Source organism: Opisthocomus hoazin, chromosome 2, assembly GCF_030867145.1.
Source record: "Opisthocomus hoazin isolate bOpiHoa1 chromosome 2, bOpiHoa1.hap1, whole genome shotgun sequence".
NCBI classification, from domain to species: domain Eukaryota; kingdom Metazoa; phylum Chordata; class Aves; order Opisthocomiformes; family Opisthocomidae; genus Opisthocomus; species Opisthocomus hoazin.
This window is the reverse complement of record NC_134415.1, coordinates 104897876-104925466: the sequence shown is the minus strand read 5'-3', so window position 1 is coordinate 104925466 and position 27591 is coordinate 104897876. Positions and strand designations below refer to the sequence as shown.

The window sequence follows — 27591 nt, the reverse complement described above, 5'->3', positions numbered from 1 at the left end:
ATCCCGCGATGTTCTCCCACAGACAGGGACTGCCCTCCACGTTTGTCCAGTGGAAGAATTTTTGGGGTAAAGGCTGCAGGAAGGCTGAGGAGGAGGACTGGGGTTTAATTGTCTTCAGTTATCTCTTTTGCAAAAACAGAGTTCGGGCTTAAGTGCTGCAGAGGGCCTTGGGCAAAATTCATCTTTACATGAAGGCTACCAGATTAGGGAATGTTTATTTAAAAAGGGAAAGACCATTCTGTTCTGCTGTCTTCCTGCCCTAACAGCTATGCATGCAGAGCACGCAGGGAAGCGAAAGCAGCTATGACAATCACCAGGGGAGCAACCCAAGCACCCAGACATTCTCACTCTGTGGCACTCCAACAATCAGGTTGAAGAATAGAGCCTAAATCTGGAAGAGAAAAAAAAAAAAAGCAAAACTCCCCCTCCCCAAACTATGATCCCCACTGCTACAATACTTCGCCATTCTTGAGGAAGGAAGAGTGCTAAGAAAAAACAGATTTTGCGAATCAACTCTCTGAACTGCCAGCAGCAAATGTTGTTAATCATCACCCGCAAATGTTATTAAACCTATTCACAGCTCTGAGCGAGTGGGGGGAGGAAGGAGGAAGGATAATAAAAGCTCTCTATCTCTAGGCTTCAGTTTCCCCACCCACAAAATGGGGAAGACAAAACACCCACGCACGTCTCCTTGTGGTGTTCTGACATGTTACACACATGGAAACCCGGTCCTTGTGCAGTATCACTACGGCGTGTGCCATACTGCTTAATTTTGTCGCTCTTTTTACCTCCAGTACGCAGCATTCAGGCTTCATCACTGTACGCACAGGAAACAATACAAATGGATGCAAGGAGTCCACACAGAATTACAAGAGGGAAAAAATCTGCCCATTTAAAGTGCAGAAAGAGACCAGAAATATTGAACAGTTTTTAATAAACCATTTGCAACTGCATGCAGAAGCGGGACAAAAAAGCCATTGTCCCACAGGACTAGAATGAAGGGCCTTGTTAGCTGTGGACTGCATTGCACTTGGTATCTGGTTTGTCATCTCGCTATCAGCCTGAGCAACCAAGCACGGGGAAGAGCATGCTAGCTTAAGAGGGCTTGGAAGAAAAGCTTCTCCCTCTTCTCTGGCTAGTGAGTCCCAGAAAACCCAGCGCTGCAACTCCCAGACAAGCCACGCAACGCGGGGAGGTGGAGGAAGATCCCACGGATCTCAGCACTGATGCGTGTACACCATCAGTCTCCAGCTCCCCATCCTCCTGAAAACAGAGCAAACGGAGGAGCAGAAGCTGGATTTCTGGGGTGATTTAGGCACTTAAAGACATAAAAGGTACTAGCCTTCATTCTCCCTTCCTCTACCTCCTGCCAAAATTTTCTAACTCAGTAAAGGCAAGAGGACCCCATCACGAATACAAGAGCCTGCTGAAGCACTGAAGAGCTGATCACTCACCAGCTGCCCCTGAGTGATGTACTTTTTCCACCACAGATAAGGACGCATTGCTGGAACAGCAGACAATCCGTAGTAGGAGTACATGAGGACGTGGATAAAGCTGTTCAGCGTGGCACCAAAGTAAGCTGAAAAGGGCAAAGGAAAAAGAAAGTACACTGCATTACCAGGAACACGCCTTTTCATGGAACCTACAGACATAACAAGTTGAAAATGTTACTACTTAAAATATGATTTCTCTTTGAAGAAAGGCAACCCCTCCCCACCCCACCCTGTTTTTCTTCTGCTCACCCAACGGAGTGGCTGAGCTGCTTTGCAGCTGTGCACTTCATACCAGCCTTCTGGTTTTGTTTCCTCGATTTGTTCTTTTTCACATCTACATTACGGCTTCTCAAGGGAACTGAGAAAGCTGATAAAAAGGAGGTATGTAAACACACCCAACAACTGATAGCTTCACCCATCTAATTTTAGGCTTATTCCACTTTCTTCCAGGCAGGAGTGTATTTTGTCATTTATAACCAAAAGCAACGGGTATCTTCAGAACCTGCAAGCTAGCCATTTTATTCGTCCTTGTTTACAGCACCTTTAGTGATTAAAGAAACTTTTAGCTTAGCACCAAATTGCACAGAACCGTGACAACCAAGCAGAACATAAAGCTTGGAAAGGAAGAAGAAAACCACATCACTAGAAATAGCCCAGAAGTATTCTCAAGACCACACAAACACAAGACAGGCTCCAAGCATCTGCGCTTTTGACTGTTGTATAAACAGGGATCGACTTCCCTGGAGAAGAATGTGGTTCCAGTTGCACACTTTTTATAAGTTCAGCATTACTCACTGTTGTGCTGACAACATGAAACAAATACGAGTTTCTATGTTGTTTGGCTCAGACAGCAGACTCCTGAGCACCCCAGCCTCTCGGTCTGCACTGCCGGTACCTCACATCCACTGGATTTGACAAGGTTTCTCTCGGATGAGGGTTCAACAAAAGCCAGTATCTATAAGCTGCCCATCTGAACCGCATCTAAGCCACGCTAATGCAGTTAGGAAACTAAATGACAGCTAAAAGTAATGAAATCAAAGAATCAAAGAAAGATTGCTAGAGGTTAGCAGGATTTAGACAGGAGAGACATGGAAATCTTCCACTTAAGATGCATTCGGTCAAGTTCACTAGCGCTCAGGGGACAAGTTTTTAATTCATAGAATCATACAATCATAGGTTGGGAAAGACCTCTAAAGATAATCAAGTCCAACCATCAACCCAACACCACCATGCCTACTAAACCATATCCTGAAGTGCCACATCTACACGTATTTTGAACACCTCGAGGGATGGTGACTTCACCACCTCCCTGGGCAGCCTGTTCCAATGTCTGACCACTCTTTCAGTAAAGAAATTTTTGCTCATATCTAATCTAAACCTCCCTTGATGCAACTTGAGGCCATTGCCTCTTGTCCTATTGCTAGTTACCTGGGAAAAGAGACCAACACCCACCTCACTACAACCTCCTTTCAGGTAGTTGTAGAGAGCAATAAGGTCCCCCCTCAGCCTCCTCTTCTCCACACTAAACAGCCCCAGTTCCCTCAGCCGCTCCTCAAAGGACTTGTTCTCCAGACCCCTCACCAGCCTCATTGCCCTTCCCTGGACACGCTCCAGCCCCTCAATGTCCTTCTTGTAGAGAGGGGCCCAAAACTGAACACAGCACTCCAGGTGCGGCCTCACCAGGGCCAAGTACAGGGGCACGATCACTTCCCTACTCCTGCTGGCCACACTATTCCTGACACAAGCCAGGATGCCGTTGGCCTTCTTGGCCACCTGGGCACACTGCTGCCTCATGTTCACCCGGCTGTTGACCAACACCCCCAGGTCCTTTTCCGCCGGGCAGCTTTCCAGCCACTCCTCTCCAAGCCTGTAGCGTTGCATGGGGTTGTTGTGACCCAAGTGCAGGACCCAGCATTTGGCCTTGTTGCACCTCATACAGTTGGCCTCGGCCCATCGATCCAGTCTGTCCAGATCCCTCTGTAGAGCCTTCCTACACTCAAGCAGATCCACATTCCCGTCCTTTGGTGTCATCTGCAGACTTACTGAGGGAGCACTCAATCCCCTCATCCAGATCATTGATAAAGATGTTAAACAAGACCCAAAACTGAGCCCTGGGGGACTCCACTCTTGACCGGCCTTCAGCTGGATTTAACTCCACTCACTCCATTAAAATAATTTGTTATGGCTAGTGGTATAATGAGATTAAATTAAGAAAGTAACATCTCAAGTTACTCGACAGCTAGAAGGACAAGAGTCACTATTAGCCAGCTTGCGGCTGAAACAAGCTTCTGGACCTGCCTTGGAAAAGAGCATTGTTTCATTAGAGGGTCTGCAACCACGGCAAAAAGGAGAAAGGAAGGCTGACAGGTGTCAGACCTGGACTACTGCAGCTGATAAATGTCACACTGTCACACAAATCCTTCAAACTACAGAGGCATGCCTTTTCTAGAGGCTCTGCAGGCAGCTTAATATCTGTAACTATCTGCAATAGGTGCAATTCAGCAAAGCAGCCTAACATGGGACAGAACAAACCCTGTAGCTGAAGCTACCAGAGATGTTTGGTTGTACCAAAAGTAAATCAAAACAAGGCCCTTCTTGCAAGCGTTCCCCACCATAACCCAGTACTTACAGTGACCACAAGGCACCCAGTTCATAACAAACCACCAAATGTTCAGCATCGTTGCGTGGTGGTAGACATGCAGAACAGTGATCTGATGATTATTTTTCCGCAAAATGAAAAAGAAGGTATCCATGAACTCAATGAGTTTGGAGAAATAGTACCACCAGAGGACGCGTATGATCTGTAAAGGAGGAAACAAGTTTTACAAGCGTTGCACATTGTGGGGGCTTTCAACCCTTTTGCTATCTAAGTAATTAAAATATCCAGATTCTGTCCTGCACTACTTTGATTGAAGACACTGCTGAGATCTTCTATAATGCTTTGGCCTCAGGTCTCTCCGTAGGAGATCAAGGTACAAACCCATAGCTACAGTTGAAAACAGGATGACAAAGACTGCTTTATGAGGCTATTGCTGTGCACCTGGGGTGTCCTGGGAGAAACTAGAAAAATATTTAACCAGAGTTGGTCCCACAGTGCTCTCTGTAAAGGAGAGTTCTGGATGGTGACCAGAGGAAATCATCACCACATCTCAGAAAGAGAAGGGGAGTCACGACACACAGTGGTTGGATACAGTCTGGAGACCCAAGTTTTTTGAGCTGGGAACACTTGAAAATTTACAGGTAATTACTCGTCAAAATTGTAAATACCAACCACAAATACATTGTGGATCAGCTATTGACTACGCATTGTCCATTGTATCGTAAAAGGAAAAAAAAAAACCACAGTTTGAACAAAATCTGCATAATCAATACTGTTCTGCTCTCCACTTACACACAAGCAGACAATTTTAAACGTCATTAGCTATAGGTCTCGATTACGTTACCTTCATATCAGCTTCTCCTCCACTGTGTGTATCCTGACAGAAGAAATTGTATCCTCCTTCCCATACTCCCGTCACCAGCTGAGAAGATCAAAGAACAAAGCGTCATTTGGGGAGAAGGCTGCACCCCACAGCACGTGCAAACCTTGACAGCGGCTCTGCCGAGACATCTGGTGTCAAGGCATCCACAGGCACCCGAGTGTGGCATTAGGTCGGATTCAAGCTCCAAGCGGTGACTGAATCATAGCAGAGGCTGAATTAACAAATTCTTCCAACTGGGGTATACCAGAATAAAAACAGGAGGTAGCATCTTATCCCCACTTGTCCCACACAGCACGTGTGTTTTGCACAGTCATATTCCAGACAGATTCTTAAGAAACATCTTTCCTTCTTGGCTGATGATCTCATTGTTGGAGAAAGTGAATGGCCACAGAAAAGTAAATATATTTTTCTTCTCGTTATTTTTGGAATGAAAAAGCTGTATTTTTAAGAAGTTTTATACACAGAGATCTGACTACAACTTTTTCAACTGTGTAGCACAGCAGATCTTCAGCTTTGCTGTCCTTCACAGCTAGCAACTGATGTTTTACTGTATTTCAATTCTTCAAGATCTTTTTACATAATTCACTCATCCTGAGTGCATGACACTCTTCCCAGTACACCCTTCCTCCGCAGGATACGCCGTTGCCTGCCCAACTTCCTGGCATAACAAATAGCACCTCAAATGTGATGGAATTACTTCTAAAAGTAATGACCAGCTATTAGTCACAAGAGGATAAGGGGGAGCCTGTTGCTGAGACAGAAGCCAGAAGCAAGCTGGGTGTCCGTGTCCCTCCCTTTCACGGGTAGGAGACGGAAGGGCAGGCTGAGGGTGGGACGGAGGAGGGAGTGGGCGCAAGGACAGGCACGAGTACCCTGTTAACATCGCGACAGAAGGGATCGCTGGATGCTGTTTATAATGACATTTTTCTTCTCAGGAACAGCATGAGAAGAGGAGTAACAAATTTAGACAATTCCCAAGTGAAAAGAAGAATTGTCAGGTATCCCAAAAACCATTTTAAAGGCAGAGACAGATTTCCTGCACGAGCAAGTTGTCCATTTTTGGCCTTATCTATGCTTGTGAAGGATGGAAAAAAAAGCTTTGCAAAGCCACAGTGGAAAACTCTTTGTACCATAAGTCATTTAAAATGATCACTTGATTGAAAGACTGCAATAACTGGTACGATTAAATGCTGCTCAGAACTGTGAATGGGAAGCTAATTCTAAAAGGTACAATAAAGATTATCACTTCAATGATCTACCTGTTCCTAATGCTACTTCTTTCATGGCTCATTTTCCCCTTAAATTAGCTTTCAAAATACCCAGTCAGCATTTTTGACCTTCTGAGATAGAATTATTGCCACTATTTAGAAAAAGGAAAAAAACATAAGACCTGGAATTATCTTGTATACTAGAGATAAATCAATACCACCCCGCCACGGCGAGAGCAGGGCAGCCGTGAACATCGAGACCCAAGCAATTTCTCTACCCAAGCAGCCAAGGGAACGCAGCCACAGGAGGAATCCTCTCCCGGCCATAAGAAGACGCCGCTGTGCAAACACACCAGTCTGAAAGCAGTGCCCTGATCAAGCACCAGCTACGCCCCGGAGCAAGCCTTGCACGAACCGCTCTCAGGGCCGTGTGGCTTCACGAGTGCCTGCCAGTCCCTCAGACAGAAGACCACATTGTGCTGTGCTCATGTTGTTAAGAGCCTACAGATGTTTTCATACAGTTCTCATAGTTCAAGGAAGTGTTAGGAATAGAGGCGTAATCACAATGTTTATATTGTCATTAATCCAAACAGCCTCCATCACTAACCCTGCGGTCCGCAAACTTCTCTCAAGGAAAGGCCAGCATAGTGAAACCCAACGAGCTTTCCCTGCAGGTGACACAGGTTCACTACCCAAAGCGTAACGCAGCCAAAAATGTCTGGATGGATCCCACCTCTGGGAAGGGCAAAGGCACCAGCGTGGCTACAGGCAGCCTCAGCTAAACCCGAGTACTCCCTCGCTTCCACACGAGCACGTAACGACGTGCCAGGAGTTCTAACACTCTCACAGCCACGGCGGCTTCAACGACAGAAGCAAAGCAACATTTGTACGAAATGGTAACATCTTTTACCGTATAAATAGTACAGCTACAAGAATAATTTAATCCCTCCCTTTCCAGAAGGAGCTAAATGGTGAAAAGCTGCTACAGCTGCCCACGAAGCGCTGCTGGTGCCCACAAACCTTGCCTGGTGCAACATACAACATACACAGATCACCCTCTTTCCGAGTCCGCCAGCTGCTCCTTTGCCCGACACCACCACTCCTTGCACCCACAGCACTTTCAACACGTGCCGGAAGGCTTCAGAAAACGAAACCGACTGACCACCCTGAGACCTGACCCTGAACGGTTCCCACATGGCTCTGCTACGCACGGGGCTGGGCGCGCGGCATCGGGGAGCTGCTCACGTGTCACCTCAAAAGCAGTAAGCGGGGGTGTCATAAATTGTCAGCTAGCACACTGAAGTCATTGTTCATGCTTGTTGTGGTCCGCTTCCAGAATGGCCAGAGCTTCCAGCCCCTCCTCACAGCTACTGCACAGCAGGCTGCAGCGTGCCCAGCAACGGGCTGGTGGCTCCTCAGCCACCCCAGGCTGGAGACCACCTTTCCCCGCCCGCTGTCCCTACGGGGCCCTTCACCGTCCGGCTGGCAGGAGCCCAGGCTTGCTAATGGCTTTGCTGATGCACAGCCACAGGCATATCTTCTCTCCAGAAATTAACCTGTCTCAAAAAGGCTGACTATGATAATTTTCATCAGAGTACGCGATTTTTAAATGACACAAAAAGAGACAGCTCCTCCATAACCCAATTAAAATGGTACTCAAAGTCAATGTTAAGTCCCTCGGCTCAGGGCAAAACCCTGCAGTTCGAAGCTGCCTTTCTGCTCAAGCAACTCATACTTCCTTCCCCTGCAGTGAAATTTTCTTTTTTTATATCGCTTTGATTTTGTAATTCCATTGCCGAATTCTTTCAAATGCCATGGCATGTGTTTTTTTTTAATCAACTCTGCTACCAAAATAAACCAGCATACTAACACCAGTCGGACTGGGCTTTAGGAGAGGTGTTGCTGGGGAGGATTTTGCCTTCTCCTGATACAACCAAGGTCTGAGACTCGCTGGCGAGCGGCAGATAAGGGACCCAGCACTGCATCACGCTGTCAAGGCGTCTCTCAAACGGAGACAGATTAGAGTGAGAAGAAACAGAAGTTCACCGTGTCTGATCAAAGCAAGCAAATGCCTGCAGAGATAGGAAACTTTATCTTTACGTGAGCGCAGTCACCTCAGCACAGAGATAAGGGCTTCAGGACCGGAGAGGAAGAACGGGTGGAGGCGAGAGCAGCCCGGCAGCAAGCTGCCACCCGTGGCACCCCGTCACCGAGCCCCGTCCTTCCTCAAACAGAAGGAACAGCTCTTGGGGTGCTTTTCCTACAGCGTATACCCCACCTCCCTCATCAGGAAAACCCCTGACTTTCTTCAGGCAGATTCGGTTGGGAATTAATTTTTCAGATGGAGAAAAAAAAGACAGCAAAGAGCTCACTTAAGAAAGTGAGCCTTCACCACTGACCAGTTTCCTCAAACGTAAGTCCAGGTGGTCCAGATCCCTTGGCTCATTTTGCTAACAAACACCCCCGAAATAAAATAGGTCTGCATGCCGTACGACTGGGCACCTGTCATTCACGTTGCTTTGCCGAAAGACGCAGCTGGGACTCGCACAGCGAGGCTCCCAGCGTCCCAGGACAAGCCGGCTCCCGGCCGCGGCGCGGGGCAGCGACACGGGTGGAAGCGGTGCTGCTGCTCCCACGGCTCTGAGATACAGCGACCACCCCACACCTCCTGCCCCTCCGCCAGCCGCCCCGCTACGCGCCCTCCCCACCACACAGGAGGCCACCCCGTGCTGCCCCTGCCCCAGACAGCCGTGTTATTTCCCCTCGAAGTCCAGGCACTGTAGATTTATACAGGATAAAACGTGGCTGTTTGCCCCTACTGAGCATCCCCTTGTCCTGAAGCACGGGAGTGACAGGTCAGCCTGGAGAAACCTCTCCCACTCCTCTAGGTCTGCCTTGCCTTTTCCATCGTCTGGGACAAGAACAGTCCACCACTCTGTTCTGCCAGCACCAGAACCCAGCCCAGCCATTAAATGCCCAAATAAATAATTTATAGCAAGCACACACAGAAACGGCTATCTTAGGAATTCCAAATAAGAGGTATAAGATTTCTAGTGACTTTAAAATAAGGTTATATTATATTACCTCAGTGAACCAAATGGTGCAAGTACACAATAACTAGAATTATACAAATCCTACAATGCAAATTTTTTTCCCCCACGTTATTGCATATGAACATTCAGATTTAAAGGTCAGAAAACCAAGTAGGTCATCTTTCTCATCCTGGTTGGGAGGATGCCTCAGTGTAACATCTTGGTTTGGTCATACAACATTTAAACTGAGCTGTCATGCCATGAATCATGACCTGAACCACCACAGCTATAACTTGGGAAAAACTCCAAAGCAGGGTTTCAGGTGTGTTGTACATAAGCTATTAAGGCAGCTTATTTTCAGACAGGCTGCTGAACAAGTTCATAAGTGGTGATGTTTTATGCCTCTCCTCAAACTAGGACTGAGAAAAGATTAATCCAGATGAAGCTCAAAGCGACAACAAGGAAGAGAACACGTTGCATCTCTTTTTTTGAATGCTGCTCTTCACCACTTTATCTCAAAGGTGAGTACACGTACTATAAATTGCTACTGACGTACGGCTGATCCTTAAACGCCAAATTTCCATGACTGATGCGACCCAAGTGAGCGTATCGCCTGCTGTGCGCTGACACAGGTAACTGCGGAGGGACTACAGCTTGTGAGCGTACCTGGAGGCGCAGGAAGCTGATTTTTTTTCCCCTATCACCCGGCCCTTCGGCTCTCTCCCTGCAAACACCAAGCAGCACGGCGTTAAGCCAGCACGGCTCCCTGCTTGGCAGCATTTTTATGGCATCAGTCCCGTGTTGCAGAACACCGCTTGCCCCCATGTCTAGCACCTAAGTGCTGTCAAACGCATTTCGTTGCAGCTATCACGAGTTCAATAGCCTCCACGACACTGTAGCTTCGTGTATTCCCATTTATAAAGAGAAGGTTACTATTTACAACAATACCAATGAACACTTCCACACAGCTAACGTTACATTAAGAACAATATTAATGTTGATGTGAAGTATTTCACTATGCAGGAAGGACAAGTCTCAATATTCACTGTATTTCAGTTGTCTCATTCCTTCACAATGTAACACCTATTCAGCTGGTTACAAGTACGACGACTTCTTCAGCATACAACAAATAGTCCTTTCTTGGTAACCAGTTCATTGTCAACAAGAAAAAGGCATTTAGAAGATCAACAGTTCAGATCTTTTGTACTGTTTAAATTTATCAGCAGTTTTTGTAACATGCCTGAACGTTACAGTTATTTTCATTTGGAAACTACTGAGTATTATTCCAAGTATTCAAGCAAAAAAGATTGGCAGTCCTGAGAGTTTTATCCACACTTCGTGCAACTGAAGAAAAGTGTGCACTTGTAAACCCTCAGTAACATAACTGCAGGTTAAAACAATAGATTATTATATCATTACAAATAGTATCGGCATAAAATAATGCAGATGGTGTACATGAAGTCCACAGAAACACTACTTTAGACAAATTAAACAGATGAACATAAATTTTTCTGGATTATAACATCCTGACAGGGAGGTTAGAAATGTAAGCACATCAGGGATGCAAGTTGTCCCAAGCACCTACTGAATCCAGAACAGCTCCCCCTGAAGAATTAAGTATCAAAGTTCTTAATAACCCAGCTCAGTAATTTTTGACTAGGCAATTCATTACACAAGAGAAAGAACTTTAAATTTGAATCACTTCCTATCTAAATACTCACCTTGCAAAACAGTATAGAATTAACTACAAACTTAAAGGAGAATTACAGCTTGCATACACTTCTAAGCAAATGCCAAAAAAAAACAAAGAAAAAAAAAAGAGATTAGTAGTTTTAGCAGTAGCTTGTAATTGCATGTTGAGAATGAAATCTCTCCTTGCAGAAAGGAGGAACAGTTTTGATTAAAAGCAAGCCAGACACCCAGTCATTTTCTGACCACATTTGTATTTACACTGCCACAGTTCTTAATTTTCACTTCAACAACAAACATACAATTCTGAGTAAAAGCAGCTAAAGTGCTCTCCGGGAAGTGGAAAACTTTATCCCGCCTAAATCTTTGTTTTGTTAGGAAAAGAAAGTCAGTCCACAGAAAGTTCAACTCAGTGTAAAATCCATTTGTGTGTTCAGATTTCAACTTCCAAGAAACAGATGAATCACAATGGCGTTGATGCGATTGTTTCAGCAAAACTAAGAGGACACAAAAGAAGCTATTGCAAGCTTACAGAAATAGATGCAAAGAGTGTGTGCATGACTAAAGACATTTAAATAAAACACTTCTTGCACTCCAAACCAAGCCGTAGTTTTCCTACAAAGTACTCTGTACAATCCACCAGCACGATCTCGTTGAGCGTGACTTCTAGGCAAGGAGGAGTTACTGAAGGAGTAGCCAGGTTCACGCTGAAAGACCAGGCCTTCACGTGCGCTGCGCGAGAGAAGCGCATTTGAAACGTTGCTAACAGAGGTCAGCATAGACGTTTAAGCCTTTAAGGTTTGTGTCATACCATCCTTACAGGTAACGCTACAACTATGGTTTTCTCCCCTAAGAAGTGACATTGAAGAACGATTGCAACATTTCTGCAGATGTTTCCCCAGGTTTAGGAGGACCGTCCTCAGGGATCATTTTCAACACAAGCCAATATAACAGACACTGCAAAACAACCCCGACCCAGCCCCTTTTCTCCTACCTCGTAGAACATATACAGCGAAAGCAGTGTAAGTCCAAGGTTGTAGACCACTAGAACACCCCTGCACGAGAACGGTTGCTTATTCCGCATGTACTTTGGTCCTAGCCATACGATTAGTAAGTACAAGACTGAGAAGATAAAGGTAGGTGTATAGTTCTCCAGAAGAAGCCATCCTTTTACTCTGGGGTCTGAAACAAACAAACACAAACACACCAACACTTAGACTTTGTAAGGGGAAGAGTTTAGTGCATCCAGAAAAAGCTGTACTCAAAATGTTTCTAGTGCCAGAATACTGGAGAAAGACGAAGGAAGAGCAGCAAGCCCCTTCATTAAGGGCCACATGGCTAATTACAAACAACCTTCGCATACAATAAGATTTTAGTTGTGCAATTGTTAATGAAAGCAGATATAATTCTATTCCTAAGGCAAAAACATTTTTAAATTATAACCGCTATTATTTTTAAATACTCATTACCATTCAGAATCGTCGTCCATCTTGAATACCACAGATGAGCTTAAATTCTAAAGAAAAGCTTCCACAACCCTCTCCCCCTTATTCTCTCAAACCAACCTTTCCCGATAGTACACACCTCATTTCCTCACAGAGCCTGCAAAGCCATGGATGAAGCAGACACCTTTGTGTTTATCGGTAGATGATCCCGATAATTATTTTTGGATCGATACTAACCCAATTAGTACTATGTGCTACTTAAAAGGATTAAATTTTGGAGTCCTTGCATGAGCGATGACACACAGAGCAGCCAGCCCTGTCGGCAACATGTCAGCCGCTTGGGAACAGCACATAAACTACCCCAAATGAGAGGATTTCAGGGGAACACTTGGGACAAGTGCTTGAGCCTCTGAACCACAGCTGTGTTATCCGTACCCGGCAACAGCATGGCGGTATTTCAATCCTCTCACTGAAGTCGACCCAAAGGATTGAAACCAAGTTTACCAACCCATAAATGAACAATTCAAGTACTGCTGGCATTCACAGCCCTGATTTAATTTTAAAGGAGTCATACGTGGATCCTGAACGTAAGAAGTGAGGCCTTAAACCGTAGGTTGGGAAGCAGTTAAGAAAGCCGAGGAATTGTTTAGATTTACCACCTTTATGGTTCATTATTTTTAAGTCACAGCAAATATAGACCATATGCCAGCACACGCCCTAAGCTGTGCTGGAACATCCAGACTAATTTAAATGGGCTTAGTATGAAGAGAGGGACAACACGGTCACCAAGCCACTAAAAGCAAACAGAAAACACACTTTGACAGATCAGAGGCTTGTTCCACTCCTGTGGACTTTGTTCTGTGAGGAAGCGGCACCACCACTGGAGTTGCACTGGGACAAATAAAGTGGTGGGGAAGATGCTGCTGAAGCCATCAGAGGAAGAAAGCTGATGCCACTGAGCAGCATTGCTATGCGCACTCGTATGGGATGCTGGCATTTAGTCTTCTCTGGTCAGGAGCAGGAGGAACAGGGCCATCCCTACCCTTGCTGGAAGCCCTCATCACGAGGCCACCACTGGTCCCACTGCCTCTCCCTTCCTCGCGCTGACCAGGATTGCTGTTCTTCGCCTGTAGAGTTTTTCCCAGTGGAAAGCCTACCAAAGCCATTGTTTCTTTAAAAATGAATGGTTTCAAAGAAGCAATGCTTTCCAAAAACTACAGACTTTTTCAGTGAAGAATTCCTTAGCAGCTCTAGTTATGAGGGCAAGAGTATTCTTATGTTATCAAATTGCCAAATGCACATTAAAAAAAGATTTTTTTAAATAAAAGCTATTACTAAATTCTAAAAACCAAAAGGTGGTGAAGATCTGAGTGAGATTAAGACTAAACAACACAATCTCAACTGACAGTAAGAAGAGTAGCACCCATGATTGTCACAGCTGAAAAATTAGCAGCACTTCAGGTAAAAAGAGCAGAAGCATTGAACAGACTTTTTTACTCATTACAGAATCACACATTTTGATGCTTTGCAGATACTGAAGAAAGTAGTCACCTGTCAATGTCAGAATGTTAGAAGGAAGCTGTCTCTTATGCTCGAGTACCTGCATTTTAATACCTGTTTTATTTACGTATTTAAGTTTTGACAAATCTTACCTCTGGGTCCAAGCCAAACATCAAGGTAGCTGTTGATTGTTTTATCCAGAAGTTCCATTCTACAACCTACCGAAACGGAAAGAAGAGGAGAAAGTTAGTTCTTCAGCTCACGAAAATAGTTTAACCATCTGAATACCATCTGTTAGAGTTAAAGAAAATACTAATATGCAAAAATTGCAGCAGACATACTGGACATTACCAGCATATATAAAGCACATCAAGCCTGTTCTAGTCTCAGACAGCCACTGGTGGAAGAGCAGTATTTAATCACGGATCTAGATACACAGAAGCTTAAAATAATGAGTTTGGATTACCCTGAAGTTCCTCTTAATTCTGTATTTTGTAAGTGCAAATACAGGATGACATCTTGCACGCTTCCTCTGCAAGGAGGAGGAGAAGGGTTGGACCTGGAGAACACCAGCAACACTGAAATGCTCAAACAAATACGACCAAGGTCTCTTCACGAAGAGACTCGAACAGCTGGCAACGCTAGCTGGCGAGGAGGAAGGAAGGAAGGAAAAAAAAAGCGAAAACTGGCTCTGCTATCACTTTTGTGGATAGGTGACTGATTACAGCTCTGATTAACAGCCCATAAAACTGAGAGATCAACAGCCACCGAACGACAGAGAGGGCTGAAGAGGAAAGGGAGAAAACATTGCTGTTTGTGGCAGGAGCACCTCCATTTCCAGAAACTGCTCACTGGTAAGACGTTACCAGATAAAACTCGACCAACGTCAGTACTGTAGAGTGATTCAAACGTCCTCTGTCAGCTCCTCACACGGCCAGTATGTACTAGTAGCCCCTGCTATATACACTGGGGTACGCCAGCTGCTGTACCTCCCCAGGCTGAAAGCAGGGAAGCAGCAGTAACACTTCCCAGCAGCAGGGATAACGGTACGCGAAGCTCTTCTGAAGAGAAGAGGAACTCATTTCCTCTTTATTAAGGAAAAAAATAACCAAAAGAAAAAAGGAAAAAACCCTTCCAATTTCCTCTTTTCTATCCACATCCATACCAAACTTTCACTGACATTATTTTATCCATTTTTAACAGGATAGTTTTCACTTCTCGGTGTTTCTCCCCCCTGAAGTACTAACCTTAACAGGAATTTTTAGTTACGGGGAAATAACGTAAGGAGCACATAAGCTGTCAACGTAACCACAGCATAAACTGGAACAACTATGTGAGCTTACATGTAGTTGCTAACAACAAAAAAGTTCATCTCTATTTATTTTTTCAGTCCCAGCTAGAGAAACATCTCTCTGGCACCTGTGAAAACCCTGCCTCCAGGGCATTTCTGATTTCTGCCAGTAAAACAAATACTAGGTCCTCTGGTTTCAGTCAGCTGGGACTGACACCTCCACTTCTTCCGAGCCCAGCACAAAAAGCCAAGCAGGGCACAAACGATGCCCTGTCCCTGGTCCAAAGTGGACCAGGAGCCGCTTAGCCCCTCAGGGGCTTCAACTCACCCTGGGACCATGAAAATAGACTTGGACACGGGCGCTCACACAGCGGGGGCACCTCTGTGAGCCCGCACCCTGTGACGGCAGGGTCGCGGGCAGGAGCCTGGCGCCGCGAGCCTACTGCAGCCCTGATTCACACCGGCTTTATCGTCTGGCCGAAGAAGCCCAGCCCATATAAATCCACGCTTCACGAGAAGGTGCATTTTTGGGATTATGTCACCTCGCCGGCTACGACACTCAAATGGCGAGCGCTCGTGTGAACGGCCACGAGAAGTCTATGCTGTGCCACCAGCAGCACAAACGTCAGGAAGACTGTGAGAAGTATATCATTTCCAAGGAGAAGAAAGTAAGTTATCTAGAGCAAGCTCTTCTTTTTTGTGTCCCCCCCCACCTCTCTTTTTTTTTTTTTTTTAATCGGTCAGCTATTAAATATCGCCAGGAAAAGCACTCCCCGGCGGATAATTAATTTTGTCGCTTGAAATCCCCACTTACTCAATTTGTCGGTCGCTCCTTTGATCCAGCACCGATTGATTTAGTTACACAGCGCTGCATCATCCAACAACCCAGCATCTGCGCCTGGCTTCCACTCCCCTTTTTGCAGAGGAAGACTCCAGGTGGGAGAGTTTGTTTCAAAAACAGAGGTTCATTATACAAAAATATACAAAAAAGTTTAACCCAGAACTGACTTGCTGTATACGGTTGTTTGCTGGACACTGAAAATGCAGATAAGTAAATGAAACAACAAAGAAAGCAGCAACAAGCTCCACCCAGCTAGAGCAAAGACAGCAAGAAATGAAATTCAACCATCAGCCCTTCCGTAGCACTGGAAGAAAAACTCATTCCCCAAGAAGCGGAGGTGTTCTGGAGAGCTCTCGGCTTTTTTGGGCTGCCACCCCAAAGCAGCTTTTTGTGCCAGCATTATCAGACAGCAGATTGTAAAAGGCACAGCGAAGGGAGAACTACTCCCGGTGTGGATTTCCAGAATTTGCCGAAAAAGAAACTGTTTTGAAAGGAACTCATCTGCGTAACAGCAAAACAGAGGGAAACAATCTGCTTTTGTTCAGCGGGGGTCATGTGAAAAGGCATCAAGTCTCCCGCCAACAGCCACACAACATTAAACGCTGCTCCAACGGCAGCGACTACAAGGGTTCTTTTTTAATTCGAATAGTTTTCCCGATTCAGAGGAACATCGACTTCCACAAAAATCAAACCAGTTGCCATTTGAAACACTGTAATGGGCACATTTCCTCATGCTGAAAGTCAGCGAATTCTGCAGCCGACCACACGCACGAGCAGATCATCAGCAATGCTCCTTTACCTAGCAGCCATCCCACAGCCAAGCACACTATTCAGTACCCACAGTCAGAAAAAGGCAAATAAAAAAAGGACCCAGTCATGCCACACGCTGCTTTCTAGAACAGGTACCTCTATACACACTATTTTTCCCTAACCTGCCTTTCTACAGGGGACAGGAAGGCAACCATCCTCTCTGCTACCAAATTTCACCAGCGCAGGAAGAGCCCTGAACACCAGGGCAAGATGGATCAGTGTCTGGAAGTGCCCAGGCTTACAGCCCGAGAGAGGCTGTGCTCCTTCAAGTCCACATATTTAACCCAGGAAAACACACATCTGGTGTTTTAAACCCAGCCCAGCCCAGCTGATTTTTACAGATACTAGAGAATCTTCCATAGAGGTACATGGAGGACGTCTCAGAGTTTCCAGATATTCACGTTAATGGACATAAACCAGACCTCCAACACAGTTTGAAAAATGCATTGTGCTTTTCGTGCTCTTCTGGTACACATAAACATCACGGTAGTCCATCCAAATAAGCCACATCATGGTCAAAAGGACTGCATTCTTCTCATTAACAGAAGGTAAGAAAGGATCCATCCTACATACTTAACTTTGCTAATTACGTTCAGTAGCATAAAACCAGCTCTCACTTTCTCTTCCCCTATAATTCTTAGGATGATAAGCAAGTAGGGTTTGGAAATCCAACAAAAAAGGCACAAAGGCTACTAACAAAATAAAGTTCACAACGTGTCCACTCACAAAGCCAAGTGCTGAGCTGTAGTCGAGCCAACTGCATGAATGCGAGTTCAGCAGTCCACCCGTTGACAGGTGACCACCCACCCTACCAAAGGTCACGGTTCAGGGAACCATGAAAACTTGACCTGGAGCTGACAGCATCAGACGGAAGCCACCGGCACACAAGAAGGCTGTGATACACCAATCTGTGTTTGGACACAAAAATCCAGGAGAAGCCCAGAGGAAGCTGCTAATCGCAAGCTGGGGGAGATGGAAGGGTAAAGGTCTCCTCAGGCTGGAGAAAGCAGCTACATGCTTGTAGGATGGAGGAAAAAATTTCCTACCTGTCAAAATAATAAACACCATTCCACCTCCAGAAAAAAACCCATACACATTGCTAATTTGTTCTTACTGAGCAGAGATGTGTCATTATATCAGATTTATATTTTAACACTATCAGCTTCCTTGGTTTATATGCAACTTCTTCATCTATGACTTGCAAGCTATAGGTAGAGACATAGATAGCACCGTTAGGCTGCAAGCACCCATTACGGATGACAGGTTACAAGAACAGTTCACAAAGCAATCAAACACCCAGATGAGCATTAATTTCTCGAAGTGAGATGCAATTCAAGGACTCGAGCAAGGGGCTGGCTGCAGCATTGGTGGCTGCAGCTACTCACACAGCATCCCCTGCCATGGGGGTAATGGCGCCGGGCTGGGGCAAGCACTAAGAGGTCTGGGGTCAGCACATCAAGATGAAGGTTCTGGGGGATGAAAGGTTTGGAGAGCAGACACCGAAAACACTTTTTTTTTTTTTCCAGAGATTGTTTCCTTTGACACTGACCTCCTGAGGTCTGGTGCTCCATCATACAGAAGAGGGAAAATTCTCGCTGCCTGTGTGGTAGTAGCATGGACACATCCAGGTTGTTCAGATGATACAGCTCGAGGGAAGAAAAAAACCTTCATTTTTGAATTGGAGCAGGAGGTAGTGCACAAAGCCACTCCTAGGAGGACTGCAGATATTAACAGGAAACACAGAGCAGGGATGACTTTAACCAGGCCTTTGTCTTCACCTAGTATGAAGCACTACTCCAAAGAAGTAACAAACGCATCGAGAGATCATATCATTGGCTCTCTTCATATTTTTAAAGCTATTAAGCATCTCCAAGCAGCACTGATTTTCACAGAAATATTGCAAGATCCTTTTAATTACTGCACTTCCAATTCTGCAACACAAACATGACGAAGGCTGAAGCCTCGCCTTGCTCCAACAAGATCGACCCCATCATTAAAATATTACTTTTTCCAAAATCCTCTTGACTTAGATAAGGGTTTTTTTTGACGTCCACAGAACCTTTTACATCCTTGGTCCACTTCTGGGGCTATGAACCAGGACATGCACTACGCCCCGGCAGCACCCACATGTTCAGGAGATGCGAGCGCTGCCTTGCCTCTTCGTCTGGGCATGGATGGCCCTGGCCACGCAACCGAAAACACGGGCCAAAGGCTACACAGAGATGTGCTTTTCCCGTAGTAAATTTTTTTTCTTTAAATTTATTTACAACAGCTTTTCATACAGGCTACCAGCAGTGGCAACCTGCTCTTCTAATGCACATCACTACTCTCTGAGGAAAGGGCTACTAAGTGCTGAAGTCTTTTACCAGCTCCTTCCCCTCAAAGGAAATTCTCTCCTACACGTTCCACAGAAAACATTCTGGAGGGTTTATGCCAAAAAGTGTTTTAAGAATTCTCGGTCGCATTTTAATGTTGTTTCTTGAGTTTCTTCTTGGATTAACTTCAGTTTCCGAGTACAAAGACTAGGCATGAACATCTAAAGGTTTGCCCCCTCCCATCCCATGCCACTCTTTTGAAGTAAACCAAATAGCAGCAACAAAACATTTTGTGCTGAAAGCTCAAAGCACTGGGAGCCTGCTCCCTTCCAGCAGGATCCTCCAGCTCCCACCCTGCTGCTCGAGAACGCCCTGCAACAACAGATCCCAGTTTTCACATTTAAGTGCCTGAACTGGAGTTCCAAAAAAATCCCCAAAATAGGCATCTGAATAACTGCGTTGGCTTCCGAGAGCAACGCGCCATCAGGCCTGGCTGCTCAGCCTTCTTGGAAACCGGCCACTTGCTCCGTTCTTAAATTAGGCCTCCGAAGCCTAATTTTAGGCACTTGATTTTGGAAATCTTGAATTGTGTTTTCTCATTAAAGTGATGTTTCCCAGTCCCTGCCACTGCAGAGGTGACTCGTTTCCCTCCTCCAAAAGCACAACAATCACGCTGCTGTTTGCTCTCGTACATGTCCTGGAATTGAAAACACTCAGCTGCCCGAGAACTGGAAGACAGCACCGATAATCAAAGCTGTCAATCATTAACTGTCCATTTTCCAAAGCTGCCCAACTCCTCCTTTCCGCTCCCAAAGCCTTAACTGCCCCTTGCATGCATTCCCTTTGCCTCTCAACTCGCCGCCAACCCCAGATTCCCCTTATTTGCCCTTTCTGAATACCATCTTAGGTCCCAAGCATGCGTAATATTAGCAATAAAAAGGAGTTTAGAATAAATCAGTCCATATTGATCTGAAAGTGCAAGTACATTTATTCTATGGGAAACCAGTTGAAGCAGGAATGCTGTGGATTCTGCACTTCAGTTTTGTTAAAATGCAAGAAACTATTTTTAAACTTTATCTTGCCACTGTATCTCTAGCAAAGCGATGCAGATTTTTGGTCCACCTTGCAGCAGCAGCAAATCCTCCAAGCCTGCTGCTGACTCATCAGGACCCCCAGCGCCGAGCTTTCACGCTCACTAGCAGCACCAGCGTAAGGACATTTAGAAATAAATGATTTCTATAAAACTCAGGGAACAGTGAGAAACGCAGGACAAAGGAGAGAGGCTAGTCTCCAACGGTTTAACCTCAACGAGATTTGCAAACATTCAAAACTGCAGGGGTTTAAGGAAGACTTTGGCCAGTTAACTAGGGGGATGATTTCCTGCCATTACTTTTCCCATCATCCTACCCCCTCAAACCCTTCAGTAATGACTGCCTTCATACATAAACACAATTGTGGCAATTGAAGTATTTTACGGAACAAATACAAGAAAGGATGCTGCAAAATGGAATAACTAATTGTGCTCAATACCCAACACCTCATTAAACCACCTTCAGATAGGTGATTTAAGACAAATCACAGGTCCGTGCAGTTTTATTCATATTTTCAGCAGATCTAAACTAGCCCAAATCAAGATCTGAACGTCCTAGGATTAGGAGCTTAACATGCATTTCATCCCCTTGAGGTCAGTCAACAGCTCTTGCTGCACCGGGGGACAACTTCAGCCAGAGGGAGAACGCGCAGGACCACAGTCAAGGGGGAAGACCGAGTTGGAAGCAACCACACAAACGCATCCACAGAAGCGCTGAGAATGGGTGGAAAAGGGTACACCGCTGCCTCTCCATCCCAGAAGGACACATCCTGCTAGATATAAGGGTCTTGTGCTGCAAAGCCCCCTTTAGCAACAGCAGACCCGGCATCCCCCAGCACTACACTGAAATGCGTTTTGCGCCAGTGTGCATTTTCCCAGAATAAAACATTCGAGGGGGTACCTGGTGCCCGGCCACTGCGCCCTTACCCTGGCACCACGACGCTGGAAACTTCCTAGCCGCTGCCAGCTTATAGCACGGTGCTGTTAAGAGTCATAAAGTGCAGATTGCAAAAGTATTTACAGAAATGAAATGGGGAGGAAGAAAAGGCAAAGCACGCAGGTTTATTCAACTGCTGTGTTTGCAATAGCGCGCAACTATAAAATGTGCAAGGACACTGCACAGACAACTCCCAGCTGGGGGTTAAAGAACTGTTTGTTTTTTAATATGGGAAAGAAACCGAGAAGAGGATCTGTAGCAAGCTAGGTTAGATGGAAACAAGGAAAATATGTACATGGCACAAGAGCTCCAGGTTGACTTTTCTGGAAGGAAAGCCAAAGCACACCATTCGCTATACAGCTTTGCTGCAAAGCCTTCCTCCCCCAAGCAGTATGTGAGTGTTCATTAATAGCTACTGTTTTAATTTGAAGCTCCCTCTTTTTTCAAAAGCAGTGCTGGTACTGCAATAGGAAAAATGTTTCTAGCTGTAGTTCACAACAGCAAATTAGCCAGAGGAAGCCTAGGAAGCTAAAGAGAGCAAGCTGAGAAGATGCAGGAGTCAAAAGCTAAGCCCAGAGGGCCATAAGGACTTCAGCTTTCATTTTGGGTCTCCTTTCTCTTATTCAAGTGCCACCTGCAAAAAGGTCTGAAAAACTCCTCCTCTTTAATAAAGGGGGTCCTCTAATCTCCATTTGTGCACTTCACTCCATTGAACTTTTTACTTCCACAAGAGAAAAATAAAGGTCCAGTCCCCAAAGCCTATTTTAATGAGCCTCCTTCTTCAAGACTCTCTATTTTCTAACAACAGAGCCGATGAGATCACGGCCAACAGGTCCAAAGGATGCAGGAGCCCAGCCTTGCACGACCATTACAAGCAGCAGAGTTCAAGAGTACTGCGCAGCTTCAAGACAGTAAGCTTCAATTTACTTTTTTTTTTTTTAAATAAAATGCCCACATCTCATAATTGCATACTAAAATTTAAAAAAAAAAAAAAAAAAAAAAAAGAGCTGCAACGGGGGGCTGTCCTGCCATGTGAACCCTCGTTTCCTCTAACACCCGGCAGCAGTGGCACCGAGCCCGAGCACCGAGCCAGCGCCTGCCACCAGCCTGCCCCTTCTGTCAGTGAAAACGCTGCTGCACCGAGGCCTGAACCCAGGGGACATCTCAAGAAGAAAACTGAAATGATACGACAGGTCTATAGTTCTTGATTATCCTCTCGGCATTTCTTAGCTTGACATATGAAAGCTCGCCATCTGATCCATCAAAGCACCTGCAGTTCTCCTGCGCAGGTGGAACACCGTACGTACAAAGCAAGAGATGGCCGCGTGCAGTTCTCCAGTAAACAGGCTGTAGCTATCACAAGGTTATCTGGGGTTCACATGCTGACTAGAAACAGCGATCCAATAAAAAGCTGATGAATTATAGGAAGCCTATGAAAGCTGAGGATGACAGTCATGAAAGTAATGCTGCACCATGCAAATCTGGCTGATGCAGGGATAACAGCGCCCAGAAAACCCGGACTGAAATGCCCTGCTAAGAGGTGAAGCTACAATTCCTGTGTTCAGATGGGTGAACGATACCTTCTGGAGGACCGCTCGAGTTTGGGAAATAGATCACACTGCAAAAGCACACAAACAAGTCACCCTTAGGCCAGTTACACAGTATGTAAAGTAGTTATTTGTGTCCTTACTTTTATTTCCAGTGAGAACGGGGTAGTACCTGGAATGCTACAGGAGGGCTGAAATTCCCTGGTGGGCCATAACACACTAAACAATCCCAAACATGGTATCTATTGAATTAGTTACATTCCCCAATAAACATGAATTTCCACGCTTTTACCTAAAGGAAGATGAGACACTCACTGACACTGTAAATGCACACCACAGCGGGCCTTTCTGCTGTTTCTTCGTACGGCCAGGCACCCTACCAGAAGTCAATCTTCAAACTTTTCTATTTTCCTGCAGTATCCCCACGAGGCATGAGTTAATCCTGTCAGGCTGCAGCTGTATCAGTACGTGGTGCCTTCATTTTAAGATGCCAGACATCGTGCCAGACAGTACTGTTCACATTGTACAGTTGTACTATCAAAAAAAGTCAGGAACGTAAAAAATGGCTGGTAGCTTTAAATAGAAGAAAGTACCAGAAATGTTACTTTTCCCACCATTCAGAGAACTAAGAGAAATAAAGGATAAAAAAAAATTACTCGTAGTACAACTGTTACGCCTTGGCATTGTGCTGCTCAGAGCAAAACCCTGCTGCTGGGTGCTCTGTTAAACCCCCTGCCTTCAAAACAGTACAAAAATAATAGGCTCATCATTCAGAAAAACAACTGCCTTTGAAGATCTAATCTCCCTTCCAAAGGATAAAGGGGTTAACACTCTGTAATGTGAGACGCTGACCTTGTTTTCTTCCTGCCCAGCACTGACAAACAGTACTGAGAGTGAATCACACAATGGTAGCGGTTGGAAGGGACCTCTGTGGGTCATCCAGTCCAACTCCCCTGCCAAAGCAGGGTCACCTACAGCAGGCTGCACAGGACTTCATCCAGGCGGGCTTTGAATATCTCCAGAGAAGGAGACTCCGCAGCCTCCCTGGGCAGCCTGTTCCAGTGCTCCGTCACCCTCAGAGGAAGAAGTTCTTCCTCATGTTCAGACGGAATTTGCTGTGCTTCAGAAGATTGGGGGACTGGAGCATCTCTCCTGCGAGGAAGGACTGAGGAAGCTGGGCTTGTTCAGCCTGAAGAAGAGAAGGCTGAGAGGGGACCTAATATATACTTACAAATATCTGAAGGGTGGGTGTCAGGAGGATGGAGCCAAGCTCTTTTCAGTAGTGGCCAGCGACAGGACAAGGGACAACGGGCACAAACTGAAGCACAGCAAGTTCCGTCAGACATCATAGGGGCTTCCACTGTAGGAACTCTGGTTTTAGCTCAGAGGCGAGTGCCCACCATCATGGCAGGGACCTGGAGTACGTCCCTGGGGCTGTGGGCCTACAGGCAGGTTGCAAGGTTGCAAGCCCCCAGCCGCCTCAGTCAAGCGCCCAGCCACGAGACTTACTGTCACATCTGCTGCGTTCCTCGACAACTACATGTCCTCATGAAGGGGCAGAAGATGATGAGACAGGAATTTTTTTTACAGATGCATCAGTTGGATCACATCCCCTTCTAGCAAAACACGGACACTTAGCACATCCGTAAATGAAGTATTGCCAGAACTATGCAGCCAGCTGATAGCACTTCTGTTACAGAAGCTCAGAGCTAAAAAGCCTGATGAGTCCTGAAGAGCTGAACATCCTGACCTGCACCAGACCTGTGCCAAACCAACCCCTGCCAAGAATCAGCAAGTTTCTGGGTACCAAATCATCCCTGTAACAAGGGCCACTGAAAAAGATGGCTGACTCCTGGAGTAGTTAGAAGAGAAAGCATTTCTACCTGTACATTTCCTTGGTTTGATGTTGGCAGCACTTTCCTAACCATTACTTCATCAGAAGGTCCTGCTCCAGGATGAAAGTACTGCAATTTCTTGTATTTTACTCTTTTCTTAAGGGAAGAAAGACCAACCTCCCAATTAAAAGGAAATATTGTAGTGGTAAAGCTTAGTGTGATCTTATCATCCACTCTTTCTACGAACTTTAAGTAGACTATCAGAGGAAAAAAAAAACCCACACTGTCCACACATCTGGCAGCTGCCAAGCTGTTTTCTACAAGTTGTAATAGAAAAAAATCAGGCACCTGCAGAATTCATGTAGGGAATTCCAGCAAAATAAGCCCATTCCCTCCAAAATTTAGCCACTCTTTTAGTACCAGATCAAAGGCAGGGCGAGTACTTTAATTCACTATATCTGCTTTAAATACAGACACACACCAACACCCAGACAAGCAGCAGGCAAGGAGTTCTCTCCCTGACCCTGCAGCTCTTCCGCCCTCCGCATAGCAGCAGTCCCCTGGAGCAGGGGTACCAGATACGCCGCCTCTGCCTCAACGCTTCTGCAAAGTCTCTCTCTAACAATGTCTTCGGCAACTTACTTGTTCCTAAAGATGAGAAGCTCCCCTCCATACAGGCATTTTTCCTGCTCACACCTGCTACGGTGCTGGCTCGTGACCACCAGTAACCCTTGGGCTGACAGCCACCGCATCGCCTTACCCTCACTTCAACTTCTCCATTCAACCAGGTGACAGCTATAAAACCACACCCAGGGCATGTGGGGTGGCCAGGAGCAATCAAGAACAGCTTTTGATGCTGCTGCAAGGGGTGCTTTCACTCGTCCCCTACACTCCACCCTGCCCGGGTGGAAGAAAGCAGGAGGAAATTGAGGTAGCCCCAAAAAAAACAACCAAGCAAGAAGACCAGCTTTCAGCTGGGTCCATCCCACCACCTGATTTACTGCAGGAGAAGTACCAGCACAAGGCAGGCATGTGGGTGACAAACACATCTGACCTGACTGAAGCTCAGCAAAGCCATCGCATTGCACCCGGCAAGAAACCAAGACCGTAGCAGAAAGGTAAATAAAGCAGACAGATAAAAAGAAAGATGCAGAACCTTTAAAGTAGAATTCTAAAATGCTCTAAAGAGCAGTCGAAAACAAAATGCATTGCACACACATCATTTTACATACAGGAACGGTTCTAGTGAAAATTGCAAGAACTGCAGAAAAAAAGAAAATGTGAAATAACAAAAGGTGATACAGGATATGTTAATGTCATGCAGAGCTACCTTGCAGAGACTTCTTAAATATAATCCTAACAGCACAAACGGACAGATTACTGCACTCTAAAAAGCAAATACCCATTCCTCTGAAACGTTCAAAATATGAAGGAGACAGATTTTAAGACACATTACTACATTTCTGTCTTGAAAACCGCAGTACTAAGGGTGGTCTCAAAGCAGGTCAGCTGTGAGAGGGCAGGACTCGCAGGCAAGGGGGAGAACACGAACCATCGAGAAACCCAACAGACAGAGACCAACCACAGATTTCTTCCAAAAAAAGGCAACTTCAGTGTTTTACTCCATCTAAACTCCTGGATATAAGGAAGAAATTCTTTACAATGAGGGTGGTGAAACACTGGAACGGGTTGCCCAGAGAGGTAGTGGAGGCCCCATCCCTGGAAACATTCAAGACCAGGTTGGACAGGGCTCTGAGCAACCTGATCTAGTTAGTGGTGTCCCTGCTCGCTGCGGGGGGTTGGACTAGATGACCTCTAGGGGTCCCTTCCGACCCAAAACTTTCTATGATTCTAAACACAGCAAAACTATTCCAGTAGAAACAGAACTTATGAAAAAGAAATACACAGAAAAAGACTGAAATAAAAACCTAAACAGATGGTGAACGTGACTGAAAACTCTTACTACACACTTGTCAGCCTGCAGCTGAGGATCCTGCAACAACCTTAGCAGTGATTTGAGACACAACTTGAGTGCAGCAGCCTAAGACTAAATTTCAGTGAGAAGTTTGATCTTCTGATAATACCAAACATTTTTTACTCAATGCCAGAGCTCAAAATTAAATTAGTTATATGAGAAAAACACATCGCTAGATAATTAGAAAGTGATTAATAGATGGAAAATAAAACTTTTCTTTACTACACTGCTCGCAGCAAAGTGAAAACCTAACTTGCATTGTATCTCCTAAGTGCTCATATTCTGCCAGGAATGAGAGACAGGAAAGAATTAATTTGAGTTTCATTAGCCACACTTGTAAAGCAACTCTTTAAACTCTGGGCAAAAGACAGGCTCTTTAGCCTCTACAGTAAAACTGGCATCTAGGATATGGATGGCAATACATTAAAAATTGCTCAGCAGGCAAGACCAAACCTGTACATTCTGAATGCACCTATTTCATGTATGTTTTGTACAGACTGTGTAGGATACAGAATGAAGCATGAGGCAACGAAATTGCTTATTCATGTTGGCAGCTCTCTGAAAGTTTCCCCCTCCAGAATCTCGCCACCACCACGGCTCTATTTTTACTGCATGCTAAAAGCAAAACATGCTTTTTTGCAAAAACAAAACTCTTTCGTGAAACAATATTTCAAATCTCAAAAGACAATTTCAGTGGTTGAAGGCTATTTTTCCACAATGTTTTTATCTCCCTGGAATGCAAGTCCTCCACACAGATGTGTCATCTCTAAGACAAACAGCAGTGAAGGGAGGCTTCATTTAAATAAACCTGTTATTCTAGACCAGGGAAGCTAAACGCTCGAGTTCACGGCCTCATGCAGGAGCTGGTATGTTGCAGATGAACAGAGGAAGGGAAAAAAATTAATACACCAGATTTGGTTAATATTCTGCTCGCACCTTAATGACTGACAGCTTAGGTGGGAACTTGGTAGGGGTCTCAGCAGAGTGATGCTGCTGTAGGGAGGGACGTGTCAGAGCCGACTACAGCCGATTAGGGATCCTTCATCATCCCCAAACCCAGCCCTGCTCCTCTGCTCTGCAAAACAACCTCCCAGGGCGCCG

General features: G+C 45.4%; 1 protein-coding gene across 5 annotated transcripts in view; it reads right to left on the bottom strand.

The window, feature by feature from the left end:
* Positions 1–27591, bottom strand: part of ELOVL5 (ELOVL fatty acid elongase 5) — a 41583-nt gene that overhangs the window by 4147 nt on the left and 9845 nt on the right. For 3 of the 5 annotated variants that reach the window (XM_075414669.1, XM_075414671.1, XM_075414672.1), the window contains exons 2-6: positions 14002–14067; positions 11899–12086; positions 4937–5014; positions 4123–4294; positions 1455–1579 (exon numbers count right to left, since the gene is read on the bottom strand). In XM_075414669.1, coding sequence (XP_075270784.1) covers positions 1455–1579; positions 4123–4294; positions 4937–5014; positions 11899–12086; positions 14002–14059 — 621 coding nt within the window. In that variant the 5' untranslated portion in view covers positions 14060–14067. Of the gene's footprint in view, positions 1–1454; positions 1580–4122; positions 4295–4936; positions 5015–11898; positions 12087–14001; positions 14068–15954; positions 16257–18340; positions 18554–27591 lie in introns of those variants that run through there. The other 2 variants (XM_075414668.1, XM_075414670.1) reach the window with 2 other exon arrangements.